The sequence below is a fragment of the Carcharhinus amblyrhynchos genome, chromosome 4 (assembly GCF_965287045.1).
Source record: "Carcharhinus amblyrhynchos chromosome 4, sCarAmb.v2.hapA, whole genome shotgun sequence".
Taxonomy (NCBI): Eukaryota; Metazoa; Chordata; class Chondrichthyes; order Carcharhiniformes; family Carcharhinidae; genus Carcharhinus; species Carcharhinus amblyrhynchos.
The window spans coordinates 3272292-3293720 of record NC_137327.1 but is presented as its reverse complement, the minus strand read 5'-3'; the positions used below and the strand labels follow the sequence as shown (position 1 = coordinate 3293720).

General features: G+C 40.9%; 1 protein-coding gene across 1 annotated transcript in view; it reads right to left on the bottom strand.

Annotated features, from left to right (window-relative positions):
• Window positions 1–21429, bottom strand: part of terb1 (telomere repeat binding bouquet formation protein 1) — a 116879-nt gene that overhangs the window by 30728 nt on the left and 64722 nt on the right. Inside the window, exons 17-19 of the mRNA XM_080186592.1 lie at window positions 20387–20500; window positions 18117–18230; window positions 12866–12967 (exon numbers count right to left, since the gene is read on the bottom strand). Of these exons, the coding sequence (XP_080042718.1) occupies window positions 12866–12967; window positions 18117–18230; window positions 20387–20500 (330 nt within the window). The remainder of the gene's footprint in view (window positions 1–12865; window positions 12968–18116; window positions 18231–20386; window positions 20501–21429) is intronic.

The following is a 21429-nucleotide window of genomic DNA, read 5'->3' as shown; positions in this document are numbered from 1 at the left end:
TCTTTGTGTCATTAGCAAATTTAGATACGTTGTTTTCTATTCCATTATCTAAGTCCTTAATAAGGTGAGTAGTTGAGATTCTTGCAGAATAGACTGATGAAAAGTCACAACTAGTCTACAATTTCTTGGTTTCCCACTCTTACTTAAGATGAATAGCTGACTTTCAATTTTGCACAGTTTTCCCATCTAAATGAATGGTTCCTGAATTGAGAGATCTTTGGATGATTATCATTAGCATATCTACAATGTTCTCAACCACTGCCTTTAAAATCCTGGGAAGGGGTCCATCTGGTCCTGGGGATTTGTCACACTTCAGCATCATTATTGTCTTTATTACTGTTATTTTGCTTACATTAGTTTCAGTAATTCCATGGTCCTGATTCAGTATTAATTTTCTTGGGGTATATATTTCCAATCTATGCTTTTTGTTAGCATTTTGAATGCTTTTCCGTTTAGTTTTATGCGCTCCCTTATTGTTTTGGTTGTCCATGGTTGTCTTTAAGGAAATAGAGCTTTTGCCCCTCATCACATACTTCCATAAGGTTCAATTGTCTTCTATGATCTTTTTCTGACATTAGTTGTATTTCTATTTCAAAGGCAAATTGCAAAGTATGATAGTTAAACTTGTCCAAAAATGTCAAGATATGATTACTAAATAATGTGGTTAAGAGAGCTGTGAAAGGACAAAAGTAGTTAAATATTTGACAAAATTAAACATGGTCTGTCTGACGCCTTATGCTGAAATAGCAATTACATATAAGTTTAAGGAACAAGTCACTGGGTGGAATTTTACAAGATTTTTTCTGTCTAGTTAGTCCGAAAATGGGAGAGTTCCAGATCCATTTTTTGGGTGAGTTCTCACGCCCGATCTTATGCACTCTATCTCTGAAAAGATGGGCTATTCAGTTTCGAGCTGGAGAAGCTGTGGGTGGGGCTTAACTCACCAGACAGTCTGTGGAGGGAGGTATTGCGCATGTGCAGACCTCTAATCCTGCATATGCGCATTAACAGTAGCAGGGGTCTGACAAACAAAGAGAGAGCTGTCAGCCTCCTGGAAGCGCAGGCAGCCTCAAATAGCAATCCCCACCCTCCCATAATCGCAGGGGCTCACTGCCCTCACCGCCCCCCAGACCGATCACACCCCCCTCCCTCTCCCACCGATCGCATGCAGAGTGGCAGCGGGACCCTCTCCTCATTGGCCCGTCCCCATTGACCCTGCCCTCCCACAGCTTCCGCTGCCATTGGCCCCTCCCCTGATATTGCCCGATGGGCATTGCTCAAGTGCCCAGTGGGCACGGGTGGGATTGTTGTTGATGCAGGCTCAATGGGCTGAATGGCCTCAAATCTGAAGTGTGGGGATTCTATGATTCCCACCTACCAGCTTACCCTTGGGCCAATTGATGCCCTTAAGTGGCTTATTAGGTAGATAATATACCTTATGGACCTCCATCCTTACAAAGGATGTTATCTGTCCCCCAATACAACTACAGTATTATGCTTCTCCTCCTCCTTTTGTGTCAGTCTCCGACTTCAGGGTACCATAGTAAACATATTAGTTATCCTTGCAAGCATCTTTAATCTTATTCTCACAGGTGCATTATATTGGTTGGATAGGATCAGTTTTTGCACATGTTTATTATTTGGGTTCCCCTTGTTCTCCACAACATTGGTCGCAACAACCCCATTCTGAACCCGTACCTCTCCATGAGGTATGACTAAAGCTTGGAGCAAAATATTCAGATACTGCTCCCATTCATAAGAACATAAGAACATAAGAAATAGGAGCAGGAGTAGGCCATCTAGCCCCTCGAGCCTGCCCCGCCATTCAATAAGATCATGGCTGATCTGTCGTGGCTCAGTTCCACATTCCCGCCCTCTCCCCATAACCCTTAATCCCCTTGCCTATCAAAAACCTATCAACCCGCGTCTTAAAAATATTTAGCGAGGCAGCCTCCACCACTTCAACAGGCAGAGAATTCCAGAGATTCACCACCCTTTGAGTGAAGAAGTTCCTCCTCAACTCCGTTCGAAACCGCCCCCCCTTATCTTGAGGCTGTGCCCCCTAGTCCTACTGTCCTTTCTGAGCAGGAAGAGCCTCTCCACCTCTATCCTATCCATCCCATTCATCATCTTATATGTCTCAATGAGATCTCCCCTCATTCTTCTAAACTCTAACGAGTACAAGCCTAGTTTATTCAGCCTCTCCTCATAGTTCAATCCCCTCAACTCCGGTATCAGCCTAGTAAACCTCCTCTGCACTCCCTCCAAGGCCAAAATATCCTTGCGTAAGTGCGGCGACCAAAACCGCACACAGTACTCCAGCTGCGGCCTCACCAGTGCCCTATACAGCTGCAGCAAGACCTCCCTACTTTTATATTCAATCCCCCTCGCGATGAAGGTCAGCATCCCGTTTGCCTTCCTGACCACCTGCTGCACCTGCAGGCTGGGTTTTTGCGACTCATGCACAAGGACCCCGAGGTCCCTCTGCACCGTCGCATGCTGCAGTTTTTCGCCACGTAAGTAATAGTCCTTCCTAGCATTATTCCTACCAAAGTGGACAACCTCACATTTGCCAACATTAAATTCCATTTGCCAGTTCCTGGCCCATTCGCCCAGCCTATCTAGATCCTTCTGCAGACTCTCCACACCCTCCGCACAATTTGCTGTTCCACCAATCTTAGTGTCATCAGCAAATTTCGACACCATACACTCGGTTCCCTCCTCCAGATCATCTATATAAATGGTAAATAGCTGAGGCCCCAGCACCGACCCCTGGGGCACTCCACTAGACACCATCCGCCAATCCGAATAGCACCCATTGACCCCCACTCTCTGCCTCCTACTTGACAACCAATCCTCTATCCACGCTAACACCCTACCCCCAACTCCATGCCCCCTGACCTTCTGTAATAACCTCTTGTGAGGCACCTTATCAAATGCCTTCTGAAAATCAAGAAACACCACATCCACCGGCTCTCCTCTATCCACCGCACTAGACACATCCTCATAGAACTCCAATAAATTCGTCAGACACGACTTCCCCTTAACGAAACCGTGCTGCGTCTGCTCTAACAATTCTCCTCAAGATGCCTCGCTATTTTCTCCTTGATCGCGGATTCTAACATTTTACCTACAACAGACGTTAAACTAACTGGCCTACAATTCCCTGCCTCTTGCCTGCCACCCTTCTTAAACAACGGCATAACATTAGCCGTTTTCCAATCTTCCGGCACTTCCCCGGAATCCAGCGACGTTTGGAAAATAATCACCAAGGCATCCACTATCACCTCCGCCATTTCTTTCAGAACCCTTGGATGCATTCCATCCAGTCCTGGGGACTTGTCCACAATCAGTCCCTCCAGTCTGTCGAGCACCGCCTCTCTAGTAACAATAATGTCATTCAGGCCCTCCACTCCTACCATCTTTCCATCTCTAACACCTGGCAAATTATTCACGTCCTCCTCCGTGAAGATTGAAACAAAAAAGTTATTCAAGGCCTCAGCCATTTCCCCATCCCCTACCACTAAGTCCCCCCTCTCATCCTCTAAGGGTCCAACGTTCACCCTAGCCAGCCTCTCCCTTTTTATATATTTATAAAAACTCTTGCTATCCTTTTTTATATTAAGCGCTAGCCCAGCTTCATAGTTTCTCCTACCCTTCTTTATCAACTTCTTTGTTGATAAAGAACACATTCCCTTATGTGTTGGAGATTTACCTACTAGCGCTCCAGCTCAGTAACTCTGAGCCAGACAGATTGGAGATAAAAACATCTACTGCAGATGTGTCCATTTGAGACAGCCTTGCTTTCTACAAACTCACATATACTGCAGTTCAGTTACTCAATCTGCTCAGCCTTGTCTTAGTTTAGATTATTTACAATATTAGTTTGTTCTAAGTTGATTTTTATGTACTCGGTGGCACAGTGGTTCGCACTGCTGCCTCACAGTGCCAAGGATCTGGGTTCAATTCCAGGCTTGGGACACTGTGTGGAGATGGCATGTTCTTCCCGTGTCTGCATGAATTTCCTCCAAGTGCTCCAGTTTCCTCCCACAGTCTGAAAGATGTGCAAGTTAGGTTGATTGGCCATGCTAAATTGCTCCTTAGTGTTGGGGGATTTGTAGGGCTGATTAAGTGGGGTTACAGGGATAGGGCCTGGGTGGGATTGTGGTTGGTGCAGACTCAATGGGCTGAATGGCCTCCTGCACTATTGGGATTCTCTGATTCTACACTCAGTATATTGCACTGAGGAGCAAAATAATTGAATATTTTCTAAATGCCTCTATTTATTAGACTACTTCCTAAACCTTACCAGGAATAAACTTAAGACTTGTTCCTGTCCCTGGGAAAAAAAGATTGGTGTTCTGCTACCACAGGGCCATCTGATTCACTGCCTCCTCTGACTTGTATTCTACTCACTTTGCTGTGTAGTTCATCATTCTGTCAGTGTTGTTGATTGGTTTGACATGCTTAGTGCTGAAGTGAATATGTAGGTCTCTCTTAACTTCATCCTTACCAATTCCAGCACCGTTCACTTAATTGTTTTATTTTTGTTATGTGTGTGGCGTGTGTCACATAGATGGTGCAGCTGAAGTGATTCACCTAACTTGAGGGACCAGTGAGTGATCACACTAGAGAGAGAGAATCCTCTCTCAGGCATCATGTTGTAAGTGTGTAGAACTGGGCACCCTTCATGCTGCGTAAACCTCCTGATCTAAGTTTCGCTTAACAGCGAATTTTTTGTTCCTAACAGCCTGAAATCTCTTGACGACGCCAGGACAGCCACGACATAACATATAGGTGACGAGGTTGGGACTGATTGAATAGCACAGCCTATCTGTGAGTATTCAGTTTAACTGAAGCTGGAAAAAAAGGGATATCGCTTGGGCGAACAGACTCAGTGAAGAGATTCAGCGAGAGTTGCTAAACTACTCACAGACCCTGAGGGGCAGTCGAAGTACTGAAGCTGGTGCTGCCAGTTTGGAAAGATATAGAAAATTAAAAAGGAAGAGAAATTAGCAAGGAAACAAAAAAGACAGGAGTGTTTGAAATAAAAGCAAGATATTTTGAGCCAGAAGAAAGCTGTGTTCCAAATTTAAAAAGGAGAAATTTTGGAAGTTTTTAAGAAGATATTGTTCTTAAGAAGATATTGGATTGAAGATATTGAAGATAAGTTAATAAGTTCAGAGGCTATAAAGTGGAAAAGAGGAGGAAAAGCCTTGGAGCCTGTGCAAGCCTCCCAAACTGAATAGAACCTGCAAGAGATCCGGGTAGCAACCCCTGCCCTGAGGAATTTCCAGCAGAGAAGTTCTGAAGCTTTTGGAAGAGGAGATGACCTCCATCTGTTTGCAAGTAAAGCTGTTGAAAATGCTTTTAAACAAACAGTCCCGATTGGGGCCAGTAATGAAATTGGCAAAATAGATCAATGTTTAAAGAAGGCAAGAAAACAAAATCTCCAAGCAGCCAGAAAAAATTGGGAAAACTGCAGAAGTTGAGGTAGAAATCTTCCAGTGGCAAAGCAAGTTAAATGTTTAAAGAAAGGATCCAAGAATAGAGGAGCTGTAGGTTCCCGCCAATACTCCAAAAGCACAGGAAAAGCGGATAGATAGAAACAGCTGTTTGCAGTTACTGAAAACTTTGACAATCTTAAAGCAGTGATGCATTTAAAAAGGTAATGCATTTAAATGCAAAACACATAAGGGACAAAAGACAAGGGACAGGAAAAACAGAGAAGGCCCCAGATAGGGGGCAACTCTAAATTGGGGTCCATATGCAAATGAAGACGTCAGCAGAGGAAATTAATACCTGAAAGAAAGATGCAATGCTGGAGTTCATAGAAGATAATAAGCCCAGTAGCAAGAAGCAACGCCAGACTCAGTGGGCAATAAAAATCTCCTGAGTACAAAAAGACTGCAGGAGGATAATAAAAGAGCCCAAAAGTAGGATGATGCAAGATCCCAGGAGGGCAACGAAAGACCCTAAATGACAAAGTGAAGAGCTGAAAGCAAAGCTGAGTTGCATCCCATCCCTTTGCATTATAATGAGAACTTTCCTGAAGTTATGGCAATGAACTACAAGCGAACAATGAAACTGTAATCAGAGTAAAACAAGCCACAGAAAAGCAGGAAGGGAAAAAAAAACAGTTGGATAAACTTTACCAAGAACTACAATAGAAAATTAAATAAGAATTTGTGACCCGCAATCTAAATGCGAAGCGGCCTAGCTACATCAAGGAAAAAACAAAAATTTGCACTATGAAAATGATGGAAGTAGCTAGAAAATCTATTAGGACCAGTAAAAAACAGTACAATATTTACCAACAAATGGTACAAGAAACTGGAGTTGGAGCTCAAGATTTGATTTGATTTATTGTCACATGTATTAGTATACAGTGAAAAGTACTGTTTCTTGTGCGCTATATAGGTGAAGCATACCATTCATAGAGAAGGAAACGAGAGAGTACAGAATGTAGTGTTACAGTCATAGCTAGGGTGTAGGAAAAGATCAATTTGATGCAAGGTAGGTCCATTCAAAAATCTGACGGCAGCAGGGAGGAAGCTGTTCTTGAGTCGATTAGTACGTGATCTCAAACTTCTGTATCCTTTTCCCAACAGAAGAAGGCAGAAGAGAGAATGTCCAGGGTGTGTGGGGTCCTTAATTATGCTGGCTGCTTTTCTGAGGCAGCGGGAAATGTAAACAGAGGCCATGGATGAGAGGCTGGTTTGCGTGATGAATTGTGCTACATTCATAACTGTTTGTGGCTTCTTGGAGTCTTGGGCAGAGTAGGAGCCATATCAAACTTCGATACAATCAGAAAGAATGCTTTCTATGGTGCATCTGTACACATTGGTGAGAATCGTAGCTGCCATGCCAAATTTGAATAAAAAGGTGTCAATAAAAAATAGCTGGATTGAGAGAAAAGGCACAAGCATAACTCAGCAACAGAGGTTATGGCACGTGACTCGAAGAGCCAAGGAAATCTCACATAATGGGTGGTATCTTTTTGTGATCGGTGAGAGATTTGCTCGTCTCAGAGTGAAGCAGCTCAAGGATTTGATCCATGGCGCTCATGTACGACATCCTAAACGATCTACTGCAAGAGTCATTGTACTGTTGAAGCAGAAATTAGAACAGAGCTATCACTCGCCAGATTCATATTGGGAATTCACTACAGACCCATTCTGCAGAGATGCAGAAATTGTCTGGTATTTGAGGGTGCGAAGGAGAATATAGCAATGGACAAACCCAGAGCGGGAACACAATTGTTGAACAAGTTATCCATTCAGAAGAATTGTCTAAAAAAAAGAAAGAAATGTTGCATGTAGAAGCAGAGTTTGTTACAATTACAACAAAAGGAATGTATCAGTTCTGAAAACATGCAAAGCATGAGAAGGGAGAAATCGTTACCAAATGTTAGAAGACAATGGTGGTTTCACCTTGGAAGAAACTCAGAAATGGATAAACTGAATGGATTGCAAAAGCAGAGAATAGAATAAAGAACTACTCAGGTCCAAGTTGAAGATTGGCTGAGTCAGAAAATGAAAGATATTGGAACATGAAGCCACCCAGTTGAAAAAGTTGTGCCAGAGGAAACTATACAAAGCAATTATTCAGGCAGAGAAGGAACCTGAGATTACATGCCAGAGCAAGATTGCTAAAATGGTCACACTAATAGAAATGCACAAGAACAAATATGATAACATGGTTGATGGCAAACACGCTGAATAGAAATGCTAGGAAGATAAGAAACTTTATGACATGACCTAAGTGCCAGAAATAGAATCCAACCACCATTTCCTTTACAAGGGACAAACTGAGATTGTGCAAGAACGGCTAAGACATAAGACTGTGTTATATTGCAATGACAGTACCTGCATGCATTGTAGAATAAGCTTTTTGACAGAGAAAAGGACCAACAAAGGATTACAGAGTGATACCATCCTCAAAGTATGTAGTCCTTGGTCAGTGCATGGTCTAGACAGAACTCGGAAAGCAGGAAGCCTGTACAGAAGAAACCCATGCAAGACTATATTTGGAACTGTACATAGTTGCAGCATAGTAGTAGAAGTGTAAGGTTAAATGCAAACCTCAAGATCACTCCAATGTACAATCGCTACATCGATTTACAAATGTCTAGCTTGTTTGTATAATGTTTATTTAGAAAGGGTTAGGTAAATCAATTTCGAAGATTGTATAAGAAAGTTAAAAGGGGAGGGATGTTGTGTAGGTGGTGTCTTGTCACTTTAAGACAGTACAGCTGAAATGAGTCTTCTGGCTTGAGGGACTAAGGGGAACTGAGAGTGAGTGATCACACCAGAGAGAATTCTCTCTCAGGCATTTTACTTCTGGAACCATGTTGTAAGCATGTAGAACTGGGCTCTGCCCCAGGGCGTGCTTCATGCTGCAAAAACCTCCAGTACCTATGTTTCTCTTATCAATAAATACCTTTTGTTACAAACAAAGGCTGAAATCTCTTGACAGCCTCAACACAAAAGCTTTTCAACCCTATGAGAAGAACCTTACATTGCCTGAATTGAATGCTAATTGCAAATGGTTTGCCAACTTACAAGTTAAGGTAGGAGGGCCAGTGGAGACCTCAGGGTAGTCAGCGCTATCCTTTTGTGAGTTGTACTAAGCCCAGGAGGAGGTTCCATACTCAGGGTTACGAGCTATGGCCAACTGTAGAACCAGTGAATTTTTGGTAGTGATCCTTGAGGGACAACAGTTGCTTTCTTCAGGACGAGGACTTGTGCTTTCTTTAAGCACGCATGAGGAATGCAATAGGAAACCATCTTATTCATTCTTTTCTCAAGTCATATTGTCTGTTGAAGTTGAAAATCTGAGGCTTTTATGAGCAAATGAGAAAAGTACAGTACCCCAAGACATGGAGTAGAGGGCCTGCCTTTGACAGGTCACCACTGCAATTAAATATGATAATATGTCCTTGACCTAACCATCTTCAGCTGCTTCAGCAATTCCATCATAAAATCAGAAATGGGGATGTTTGCAGATTACTGTACAATGTGCAGCACCATTCATAACTCCTCAGACACTGAAGTGGTTCATGTCCAAATATAGCAAGACCAGGATAATATCCAGGCTTGGACTGAAAATGACAAGTATCATTCACGCTACAAAAGGGCCAGGCAATGACCATCTCCGACAAGAGAGGGTCTAATCATCATGCCTTCAACAGTCAATAACATTACTATCACTGAATCCCCCACTATCAACATCCAGGAGGTTACCATTGACCACATTAGCCTTATAAAAACTGTGACCATCAGAGCAAGTCAGAAACTAGGAATCCTATGGTGCGTAACTAATCCCCTGAGTCCCCCAAAGCCTGTTCACCACCTACAAGGCACAAGTCAGAAATGTAATGGAATAATTTCTACTTGCCTGGATGAGTGCAGCTCCAGCAACATTCAAGAAACTCGACATCATCCAAGACAAAGCAGCCCATTTGATTGCTACCCCTTCTGCAAAAATTCAAACTCTCCAGCTCGGTAGTAGCTGTATGCACTATCTACAAGATGCACTGCAAGAACTCACCAAGATTCCTTAGGCAGCATCTTCCAAACCCACAACCATTACCATCTAGAAGGACATGAGCAGCATGGGAACACTAACACCTGGATGTTCCCCTCCAAGTCATTCACCATCCTCACTTGGAAATATATCATCATTTCTTCATTGCTGCTGGATCAAAATCCTGGAATTCCCTCCCTAACAGCACTGTGGGTGTACCTACAGCTCATGCAGTGCATCGATTCAAGAAAGCAGCTCACCACCACCTTCTGAAGGGCAAGTAGGGATGGACAATAAATGCTGGCCTAGCCAGCAATGCCCACATCCTAAAAAACGAATTAAAAAAAATCTTTTGTAATTACTGATCACATCATTCAAAGACATCCCCAACTTCCTTAGCTACTTACTTTAAAGTGCAGTCCCTTTGATATATTTTGACAAACAAATATTATGTGGAGGATTTCCTCTGTGTTTTCTTAGTTCTTTTCATTGATCGAAGGCAAAAAAAAAATAACAGCACTGGTGAAGCTTGGAAACTGGTATTCAGCTAAGAAATGCCATGGAAAGGCCATGGGAAAAAGATGGAAGGGAATTGCACCGGGGGTTGAGAGAAATAACTTCTGGGAATAGGATATCCTTTGAGTAAAGGCAAAATTTTAGGTGTAGATCTGAAGTTGGTGTTAATTCAGCTGAAGTGAATTGTAGCTGCTACTATAACTGACCTTGATTCCTTCCGGTAAGAAGGAATAAGTTAGCTTGAATGGAAAAAAAGGATGGTTGCAGGCATGTTTGCAGTCACACCCCACTAAGAATCAAGGGCACCAGGAAAAGAAGAGACGCACAGATTAAAATGGCAAGAACCAACAACCAACAACAAGAACTAGCATTTACTAATGGTGGTTTGTCCCCTCCACCCCAAGGACAGAGGAGCAGCTCACCTTACAAGGCAGTCCAATAATATAACTGAGCCATCAGAGCAATAAGATAGAGGTTAGATTAATAATGATGCAAGAGCACAGACAAATGAATAATGTCTTGAATGAAGAAAGCACTAACAAACTGCTGCTCCTTCACTGAAATTTCAGAAGTTCATTACAGTCCATTTCACATTGGTCTAAATAATGCATTAGTCTCCAGAGAGCTGTCAATCAGATAAAGCCAGAGCATCTCAACTCTAAATGAACGGATCATTAGTGCATAACTGGAGATGAGCAAAAGAATTATAACTGGCAAAACCTCATAGGGAAAAAAACAACAACTTCCACTTGCAAAGTGCTTTTAATGTAGAAAAATGTCCCAAAGCACTTTACAAAAGTGTAATCAGATGTCTGAAATTTGACGTTGAGCCATGGAAGGTCATATTAGGAGGAGTGACTAAAAGCCTGGTTAAAGAAGTTGCTGTCAAGGAGGTTTAAGGAGGGAATTCTAGAACTTGGGGACTAGTTCGCTGAAGCTAAGGCTACCTATTATGGGGCAAAAGGAGTGAGAAATGCACCTTGAAGGTGTTAGTCCATGAAGGTATTTAACACAAATTTGAGAATTTTAAATATCTGATATTGGGGAAATGGAAGTTAGTTAATGAGTCAGCTGGCACAGCAGTGATGGGGTGAATGGGATTTGATGCAGGATGGGACTTGACTGGCAGCGTTTTGGATGAGCTGAACTGTATGAAAGATGGAAAATGCAAAGCTAACTACTGGATTCATTTTTAAGTGACAAAGCTATGGATAAGGGTTTCAGCAGTAGAGCTGAGGCAGGCGCTGAAGCAAACAATTGTTAGAGAGGTGAAGGTAGATAGAATTTGTGATGGAGAGGAATTTGTGAGGCTGGAAGCTGAGCTTCAGGTCAAATAATAACGATGGTTGTGAACAGCCTGCTTCGAACCGTAGCTATTATCTGGGGGAGTTGGAATTAGTAGAGAGTGTAAAGCATTTGCAGAATGGGCCAAAAGCAATGACTTGCGGTCTTCTTAATGTTTCATTGGAGGTAACTATGGTTATCCAGAAGTGGAAGTCAGTAAAGCAATTGGCAAAGCGGAAGCAGTAAGTGGAGGGAGTAAGAGAGGCCCTGGGAAGTCTGAACTAGGTGTAAACAAGATACATGTAAAAAAACATGGCATTTCTTTGGCTGATGCTGTAGGAGAGCAGTGTGTAAATGAAGACCCCCAAGGGAGATGCTCGGGGAATTTCAGACATAATGGCATAAGAGCTGAAAAAGAACTCACTGCTGGAAATGCTCTGATTATGACTGGGTAAGTAAAATGGAAGTCTGAACAGACCAATCAGCTATTCAATGCAGGAGAGTCGTCAGAAGAGAATGGTGTGGCTGACTTGACAAAAGCTGAAGAAATCACAAAGAATATCATGAGAGAATGACCATGGCCAGTCATGGGTATGTTATTTGTGACTTTAATCAGAGCCATTTTAAGGCTGTGGCAGCAAAGAAAAGAATGACATGGATAAACAATTAAGACAGGGAATTCTTGGGAAAAAAAATTAAGATTCTTCTGAAAGGGGAAGGCTGGGATCAAGCAGCTGATCTGAATCTCAGGAAGAAAGTAATTCATGAGCTCCTACACATCTTGTTGGAGGTGAGGGGAAAGGTGGCAAGCCATGTTGGTAGTGGGAGATGAAAAGCTAGAGGTAATCAAAAATAATAGCTGTAAAACCTGCAGAAATTACCTAATGAAATTCTCTAGAGTTTTGACGCTCAGAAACTCATTTTCACCAGTCTCCTCTGATCTTGGCAACAGCTGTGCCTTATGATTTTCAGTATAAGTTACTCTCAGTGGATTGCAGGTGTTAAAAGAGGAACTTCAGAGCTGCAGAACCATATGGCCTCATTATCATAAAACAATCTGAAAATTCACTCCCCAAGTGTTTGTTCTACATCCCTTTCAGGTTGAATGGTCCAAACTGTACCACGTTGGTACTGGCTGCCCTGATGGCAATTGCTACTACAGCTCTTTATCCTCTTTCCTCCAGTCTATTGATTAGCTATAGTAATTCACACATTAATTAAAATTCCTACCTTTAATAATCATTAAAATTACAAAACAATCAATGAAATCCAGTACCACAGGAACAACTGTAAACTTTTTATCACATTTGTGCATTTTGCATGCGGGAACACAAATCAGGAAATCTTGAGGAATACCTGTAGTTTCTCAAAGCTCGATTGCAGTGAAAAAGATTGTATCAGAAGCAAGTATTCAGAAAATCATTTAGAATTAAATAATAAAATATTCTCCATCACAGTTTGTTCAAGAAAATATCCCACCAAATATAGCTTTACACATTTAAATAATTGCCCTGATTTTTTTCATTATTTACACAACCTTGTCCTACATTTGGTTTACATGGTAATATATCGCCTCTTCGCTGTTTGGGGGAAGCAGTAGCACCAGATGCAGATTTCTTCATCGGTGTCAAAAGACATCCTGCAAGCAATTTAAAAACATGGCGATAATCCAGCAAGTTGGATATGTATTGCAAAGCTTAACAGTAAGAAAGAGTTCCTTCAGCAGTTCAGCTTGTTAAAGCCCACTGCTTTTTATGACCAATACTATTGTGAGGCTAATTCGGAACACAGGTCAATCACATTGGGACTGGAGTCATATTTCCAATGTTTTAAAACTGAATATCAAATTGCCATGGTGGGATTTAAACCCACATTCTTTACATTAGTTCAAGTCTGTGATTGCTAATTCCATAACACAACCATTACATTACCATTCCCTGAGAGACCTTCTCTGGAAAGAAATAACTTGCAATTAAAAATAACACTTCTTGTGTTTTCTCAGATATATCCTAATGTGTTTTACATGCAATGAATTTCCTACGCTTACGTAGACAAATGTACCAGCCCTGTGACATACTCTAATGCCCCTTGGATAGCATTTGATGATGGGCTAATAAATCTAATTGCATGATGACATTGGTAAAGAGAGGAAGGTTGTTTGAGAGACCTTTTTAAAAGATATGTTCTGGGATGTGTCACTGGCAACGCCAGCATGTGCTATCCATTCCTAATTGCCCTTGAACTGAATGGCCTGTTCATCCGTTTCAGTGGGCAGTCTAGAGTCACATGCATGCCAGACCAGGTAGGAATGACAGATTTCCTCCCCTAAGAGACATGAGTGAAAAGATGGGATTTTACAGCAATCAATGTGAGCTTCATGTCACCATTCTGAGACGACCATTATTTCCAGATTTATTAATTGAATTTTAATTCCACCAGCTACTGAGATGGGATTTTAAATCATGTCTCCAAGTGCATTAGCCTAGGCTTCTGGATTACCAGTACAGTGACATTACTACTGCACAACTATTCTCCCTTCTTCAGTTAGTGCTGATGAAGCTTCCATTTCAACAGAACAGACATACCTCATCCAAAGGACATCTCCTCTGACAATACTACACTCCCACACTATTGTAATGAAATGTCAGCCCAGACTTTCTCAGACCTTGGAGTGGAGTTTTAAAGCATAACATTCTGACTCAAATGGGAGAGTGCTAATGTCCAATCTGTTTGGAACTCAATAGAGCAATTTCTATAGCTATCTTGACCAAGATCAGTTAACTCAACGTTGGAAAGGAATTAAAAAATTTCTATTATGTAGTAAAAACTAAGTGTCAAGTATCAGCAACTGGTGACTCATCTCACCATTCCAAATTTAATATACTAGTAAGTATAAACATAATGTTAATTGACACTCAAAGAAAGAATGGGACACCATCTAATGTTACAAGATTATTATTATGTTCCATTTATTTGAGCTTCCATTGTAATTCCTGGCATTTACAATGAGAGGTAATGCATCAACAGATCTGCTGAAGTTCAGAATTCATAAGTATGAATTCTTATTCGTCAGTGATGCAGGAATACTGTCTTGCATTTAGAATAATACCTTGCGGAACATAGAACATAGAAAACTCAGCACAAACAGGCCCTTCGGCCCATAAGTTGCGCCGGTCATATCCCTACCTACTAGACCTACCTATAACCCCCAATCCCATTAAATCCAATCAGAGAATAGGTTATTTTAGATCTGGTAATGTGTAATGAGACAGGATTATGAATGATTTCTTAGTAATAGATCCTCTGGGAAATAGTATCATAACATGAAGAATTTTGCATTCAGTTTCAAGGTAACAAATTTGGGTCTGAAACTAGTATCCTAAATTTAAATAAAAGAAATTGCAAAGACACGTAACCAGAATTGACTGTAGTGAACTGGGAAAATAGGTTAGAGGAAAGGTGATAGACAAGCCGTGGCAGACATTTAAAGAGATATTTTATAACTCCCAAAAAAACTCATTGAAAGAGAAAGACTTTACAAGATGGATTGACCATCTCAAGCTAACAAATGAACAATCTAGTATTAGATTGAATGAAAAAGTATACAATGCTGTGAAAATTAATGGCTGGCCACAAGATTGGTGAAAATTTAGAAACCAGCAAAAGGTGACTAGAAAAATAATACAAAGGGAGAAATTAAAATATTAGAGTAAACTAGTGAGTAACATAAAAATAGATAAGAAGAGTTTCTACAAGGAACAACTTAGCTAGAAACACAGACAGTTCTAAAGCACAAGTCTCCAGCATTGCAGCCTGGATGTTGATGGTCATTGCTGCATCCAGTATGCTCAGCTGTTTCATGAGAGGTGATGTGTTTGGTGGTTATGTCAATGGACCAACAAACCAGCGGCGCAGACAAATGCTCTGGGGACAATATTCAGACCAACCATGACAGCCAAATCTAGAATTTAATTATCTAGTCTCAGTGATAATCAACCAAAAGAGAAAATGCCGAGAAATCTCAGCAGGTCTGGCAGCATCTGCAAGGAGAGAAAAGGGCTGGCATTTGGAGTCCAGATGACTCTTTGTCAAAGCAGTAATTATCAATTATCAATTGTCATAAAAAGCCTAATGAACGTCTGGCTTACATATGACTCCAGACTCTCACATGCCCTCTGAAATGGCCTACCAAGCCACTTAAGTTGTGTCAAATCATGACAATGTCTAAAAGGAAACAAACTGGATGGACCATCTGGTATTCACCTAAGCACTGGAAATGACAATGGCACACCCACCCTATCTACCCTGCAGTAATCATTACTAGCATCTGTGGGTTTGTGTCATAGTTGGGAGAGCTGTCTCACAGAGTAGTTCAAGCAACAGCTTGAGTATGGTCACACTCATAGAATCATAGCGAACAATGTCCCATTTGCCACCATCACCATTCTTGGATATGTCCTGTCCCACTCTGACCTTATTAAGCCTTGGTCCAAACATGGTAAAGGTGCTGTACTGAAGGCAGCATTTAACCAAGTGTGACATGAAGGAGCCCGGTCAAAACTGGAATGAGAGGGAAAATTCTCCATTGGTTGGAGTTATCCTAGCACAAAGAAAGATGGCTGCGATTGTTGGAGGACAACTATCTCAATTCCAAGACATCATTGTGGGAATTTCTCAGGGTAGTGTCCCAGGCCCAATCACCTTCAGCTGCTTCATTAATGACTTTCCCTCCATTATAAAATCAGAAGTAAGGATGTGCATTGATGATTGCACAATGTTCAGCACAGTTCATGACCCCACAGATAATAAAGCAGTCTGTGCTCATATGCTACAAGACTTGGACAACATTCAGGCTTGGGCTAATAAGTAAGAAGTAACATTTGTGTTGCACAAGTGCCAGGCAATGACCACCTCTAACAAGAAAGAACCCAACCATCTTCCCTTGCCACTCAGTGGCATTGCCATCTCTGAATCCCCTATTAACAACAATCAGGGAGGTTACCACTGAAATGGAACTAGGAATTGAACTGGACCAGCCATTTAAATACTGCAGCGACAAGAGTTTGGGAATTCTATGGTGAGTAACTTAGCTCATGACTCCCCAAAGACTGTCCACCATCTACAAGGCACAAGTCAGGGGTGTATGGGAAACCTACTTAGCCCAGCCAGCACAGTTGAAAGAGTTTAAAGAAACACATGGAGTGAACTGAACTTGCTCAAGACTGGCATCTGTGCTGATGGGGAACTCGTGAGGAGAAACATTTGATTGAAGACATTTGCAAACACTGAGTCTTGCCTTTTGCATCATTGATGGTGGGAGGTTCATGCAGCTTCTCCTCCTATAAATTGTTTACTTGTCCACAACCATTCATAACTAGATCTGGCAGAACTACAGTCGTTTAATCTGATATTTTATTTAGCTTTGTCTATAGCATGCTATTTACCATGTCGTTCTATAACAGAGCATTAACAAGTTGGGACCTTATTTGTAGGTATGATTAGTCGTCCTGGCATGCTCTTCACAGTCTTTATTGAAATCAAGGTTGGTCTCCTGCCTTGACGGCAATGATTGAGCGATATGCTGGGCCATGAGGTTTCAGATTGTGGTGGAACACAATCCTGCTACTGCTGGATGCTCAGTTTTGAACTGCTAGATCTATTCTGAATTACTCCATTTAGTATGGTGATGATGCCATGCAACAGAATGGAGGATATCCTCAGTGCAAACATAGAATTTTGTCTCCACAAGGATTACACGATGTTCACCCTTACCAATATTGTCATGAATAATGCATTTGCAACAGGTATTTTGATGAAGATGAGTTCCAGTAGGTTTTCCTTTGTGCTGGTTTTTTACCACCTGCTGCAGGCCCAATCTGGCAGATATGTCCTTCAGGTCTCACAGGCTTGATCAATAATGGTGCTAACAAGCATCATTGATGTTCCCCATCCAGAGTACATTCTGTGCCCTTGTTACACTCAGTGCTTCTTCACAATTTGCTATTACTTCCTGGCATACAAAATAAAATGTGATCACAGGCTCTAGGAAGCAGTGGTGAAATTTGATCCTTTAGTAGAAGGAGAGGGATCTCTAACCTGTCTTGGAGAAAGAATTACCTGCCAAGTGATCTTGTCTTGGCTGAGGCCATCTGCAGGAGAATAGATTTGGCCTTATAGACTTTTTATCTCTATGAAATCTTTCATTGCCATATCAGTTCGGTGCCGTCACAGTGTATCCACTGCAGTGCCACAAGGATTCTTTTGCCTGAATTCAGTGGAATTGGTGGAGATTACTCTCCACCCTACAACTAGGAGATATTCCAGTCTTGTTGACCATGTAGACTCCCATGAGATCCTCTGACGAGATCCAATGAAGTACCAGTTAAGGATGAATAATCTTTGCCATACCTTCCCTTTTAGGGCCAAATATGCCCATGTAGACTATTCTCCTCCCATTCTCAGATTTGAGAGCACCTAGATGCAATGATTGAGGTCTAATAATTCTTCCTATCTCACATACACTGCTTTAGAATGTCCATGCCAGCTCAAAGCAAGAGCACTCACCTTGCCTATGGGAAATCTCCATGGTATTTGCAATGCCAAAAGGCAAAGATCTATGGTAAATGTCTCTATGTTGTGCAATTACTCAAAGACTCTTCTTCCATTATAAGCTATGTTTATATCATGGTTTGCTTAACATATGGTCATTTCTACTATAAATCTAAACTGCTTTTGAGCCGAGAGCCGAAAGCTGTAATCCACTACCCAACAGTAAAAACCATACTTACTTTCTCTATGACCATCTTTTGTTGACGGTTTAGACCAAGGTATAAAATCTGTTTGTTGTCTGTGGAAATTTGTCATGAGTGGCACAGGCTTTTGGATTGGAGTCAAAAGAATCTCTGAAAATAGAACATTATTATAAACTTCAGAATGTTACAAACTACTTAAAAATTATGTCTAAAACTTGTCATAATCATGTTTCTTGCCCATCAAGATTACCTTAAGCACAGTAACTGTGACAAAAGATTATACACAGTTGCTGAAAAGAATTTCATAAAGTTCTGCATGAAAGGCAATTAGTTAAACTTTATAACTTGTGAATGAAGTTGTCATTGACAAATGAATTAAAAGGTTTTGCAAATACAGAAGAAGAAACATAGTTCTTCATCTTGGGCTCAAGGTGTTCCAAAGCATTTCACATACATTTAGTTTTGAAAAGAAATAAGGGGCAGCATAATGGCACAGTGGTTAGTACTGCTACCTCACAGTCCGTGGACCCGGGTTCGATTCCATCCATGGGTGACGATCTGTGTGGAGTTTGTATGCTCCCATTGTGTCTGCATGGGCTTTCTCTGGTTTCCTCCCACATTCAAAGATGTGTAGGTGAGGTGGATTGGCCTTGCTAAATTGTCCCTTAGTGTTCAAAGATGTGTAGGTTAGGTGGATTAGTCATGGTAAATGCTTGGAGTTACTCTGATAGGGCAAGGAGGTGAGCCTGGCTAAGATGCTTTTTTGGAAAATCAATGCACACCCGATGGGCCGAATGACCTCTTTCTGCACTATAGGGATTCTAATAGACATGTAGGCAAACAAGAGTGGATATCTGTACACAGAAACATAATGTAAATGCCAGAAACATCAAATAAACACCAACAAATAAATTACTCGAAATTGTTTTTTTTAAATAAATTTTCTGCCAAACCAAAAAAGATAGCTGCTACAAGTCACATGACCACATTACTGGCCCTTTCTTCTGAAAGCTACCAATAAGAGTTAGAAGAACAAACTAATTCTCCTCTTATCATTGTGGAATACCACACCCAATTGTAAGGACATTATGATGACAAAAGTAGGGGACTTGAAAATCAAAACTCATTATGCTGCAGACTCATTAAGCAACCCATCCCATACCTTGGACTGTCCAAGTCCATTTGAAAACGGGGCCACTAAGGTGATAATGGATGTCATTGGCAACTTGATAAACTTATTCTTCTGGTGGAGTCAGAAGGTCTGCCTGGACAATGGTTTTCCAGTCTAGGACCCTCAATAGATGGTCACTCTTTCAAAAGCTAATGGCTAGGATATTATCAGTTCTGAAATTAAAGCCAATTCCAGACACCTGATAAAGGTTCCTTTCAAAATCATTGTGGTGAAAGGTCACATGACTTGTCTGAGAGGTTGGTAGAAGGTGGAATATAGAAATTTCAAAATGTGAAACCTATTTCACATTTTGAAATCTCTATATTCCTTTGAGAATTGAGAACCCCTCAGTCTGGTGTTTAACATCCAACCAGTGAACCCCAAGAAGTAGGACTCCAAATTGAACAACAGCCTTCTACTCAAAGCTTATCTCAGGTGGAAGATTTCCTATCAACTGCAAAACTGACCAAGTGTCTGTGGACCAACTTCATCTTGGGTATCCGCACAAATTACAAAGAGAACTCTAGAACTGCGGTTTTCAGCCAATGAACTTGAGCTCTTACATGAAAGAACTCCTCACTAGATACTGACTCTGATAATCACGTGAACTAAAATTCATTTCTGTGGTTCTTTTACTGTTACTATCCAAAGTTGCAATATTTTCCCATTTCACCCTGCTTAATGTGTATGTGTGTGTGTGGTGGTGTGAGACATTGTGAACACTCCTCCCCTGTTGAATGTGAATAAACTTTTGAGTTAATCACAATGTGAGTTTGCGGTGAGTTACTCATTAATTGGACTACCCAAACTAAGGGTTTGGGAAAACACACCATACTACTTAAAACAATTCAAAAGTATCTTTTGCTTATGGACAGTTAATGAGAATATAAAAAAGTTCAATTTTCCTTTCTCTCCTGTCCATAACACAGACCAGGAGTAAATTAGTTCTTACCAATGTGCCCTCTAACTTCTGTTTGTTGGTGAGCTTACTGAACTGTGCAATCCTTTAAGATTGATATACAGCCATGCTTATGCATTTCTAAAGGGAATGGTGCTTTTAATGAACATCTGAATTGAATTTGAGCCTAGGATCCAAAGGTATAATCCAGCACCCAGCAGCGAGAACCATACTTACTTTTCTCGTGCACATCTTTTGTAGATGGTTTAGGCCCGGTTATAAAATCTGTATGTTGTCTGTAGAAATTTGTTATGTGAGATGCAGTTTTTTTGATTGGAGTCAAAAGAACCTCTACAAAATAAAGCATCATTAGAAAATGTACACTGCCACAATCACTTACAAATCATATATAGAATTTATCACAATCATGTTTTCTCCTTTAAGATTATTTTGCTGACAATAATCGGCAAAAAAGGATTATGCATAACTCCTTCAAAAAGGTTTCACTAAATATTACATGATTGGCAACTAATTAAGCTTATAGAACTAATGTACTAATTATTGACAAATGGATTAAAAGGTTTTGTAAAGCTAGAAGACCCATGGTTTTTCACCTTAGCTTCAGGTTGTCTGTCCCAAAGCACTTCACATATGATTTACTTTTGAAGTATAGTGACTGTTCTTACATTGGCAGCAATATAAGACAACCAGCTTGTAAACAGGAATATTCCATAAACAGTTAACGGTCAGCTTTGTAGTGGGGAGATTGTCGGGCGGTAACCAGAACATTTGCCCATTCTTCTTTACAAAGTGTCAGTAGATCTTTTACATTCACCTAAACAGGCGAGTTGGTTTTAACATCTCATCCAAAAGATAGCATATGGAACCTTTCAGAATAGAGTTAGCTTAGATTACACACTCAAGCCTGGGGATAACTTTTGGACCCACAATCTTCCAACCTAGAAATGAGTGCTACAAAATGAGGCAGGCTGACATTTTATGAAAGCTGTATTACAATGCTTTAGCTCAAGTTGGGCTTTATAATACTTTAGTATGGTAAAACTGATTTTTTTAATGTCCTCTAATTCCTTTCTTGAAACTGGCATCTGAAGCACTGTATGTTACCCAAGTGTCCAAAATTTTCAAAACCTCCTTGAACTCTAGTGATCATAAATCACACAACTTCCGATCCACACTTGTTCTGGAATGACTCATCTGGAATATCCCTTTTCTGAGATCATCAGTTCTGAGGTACAATGGAAACAAAATGCCTTCTGTAA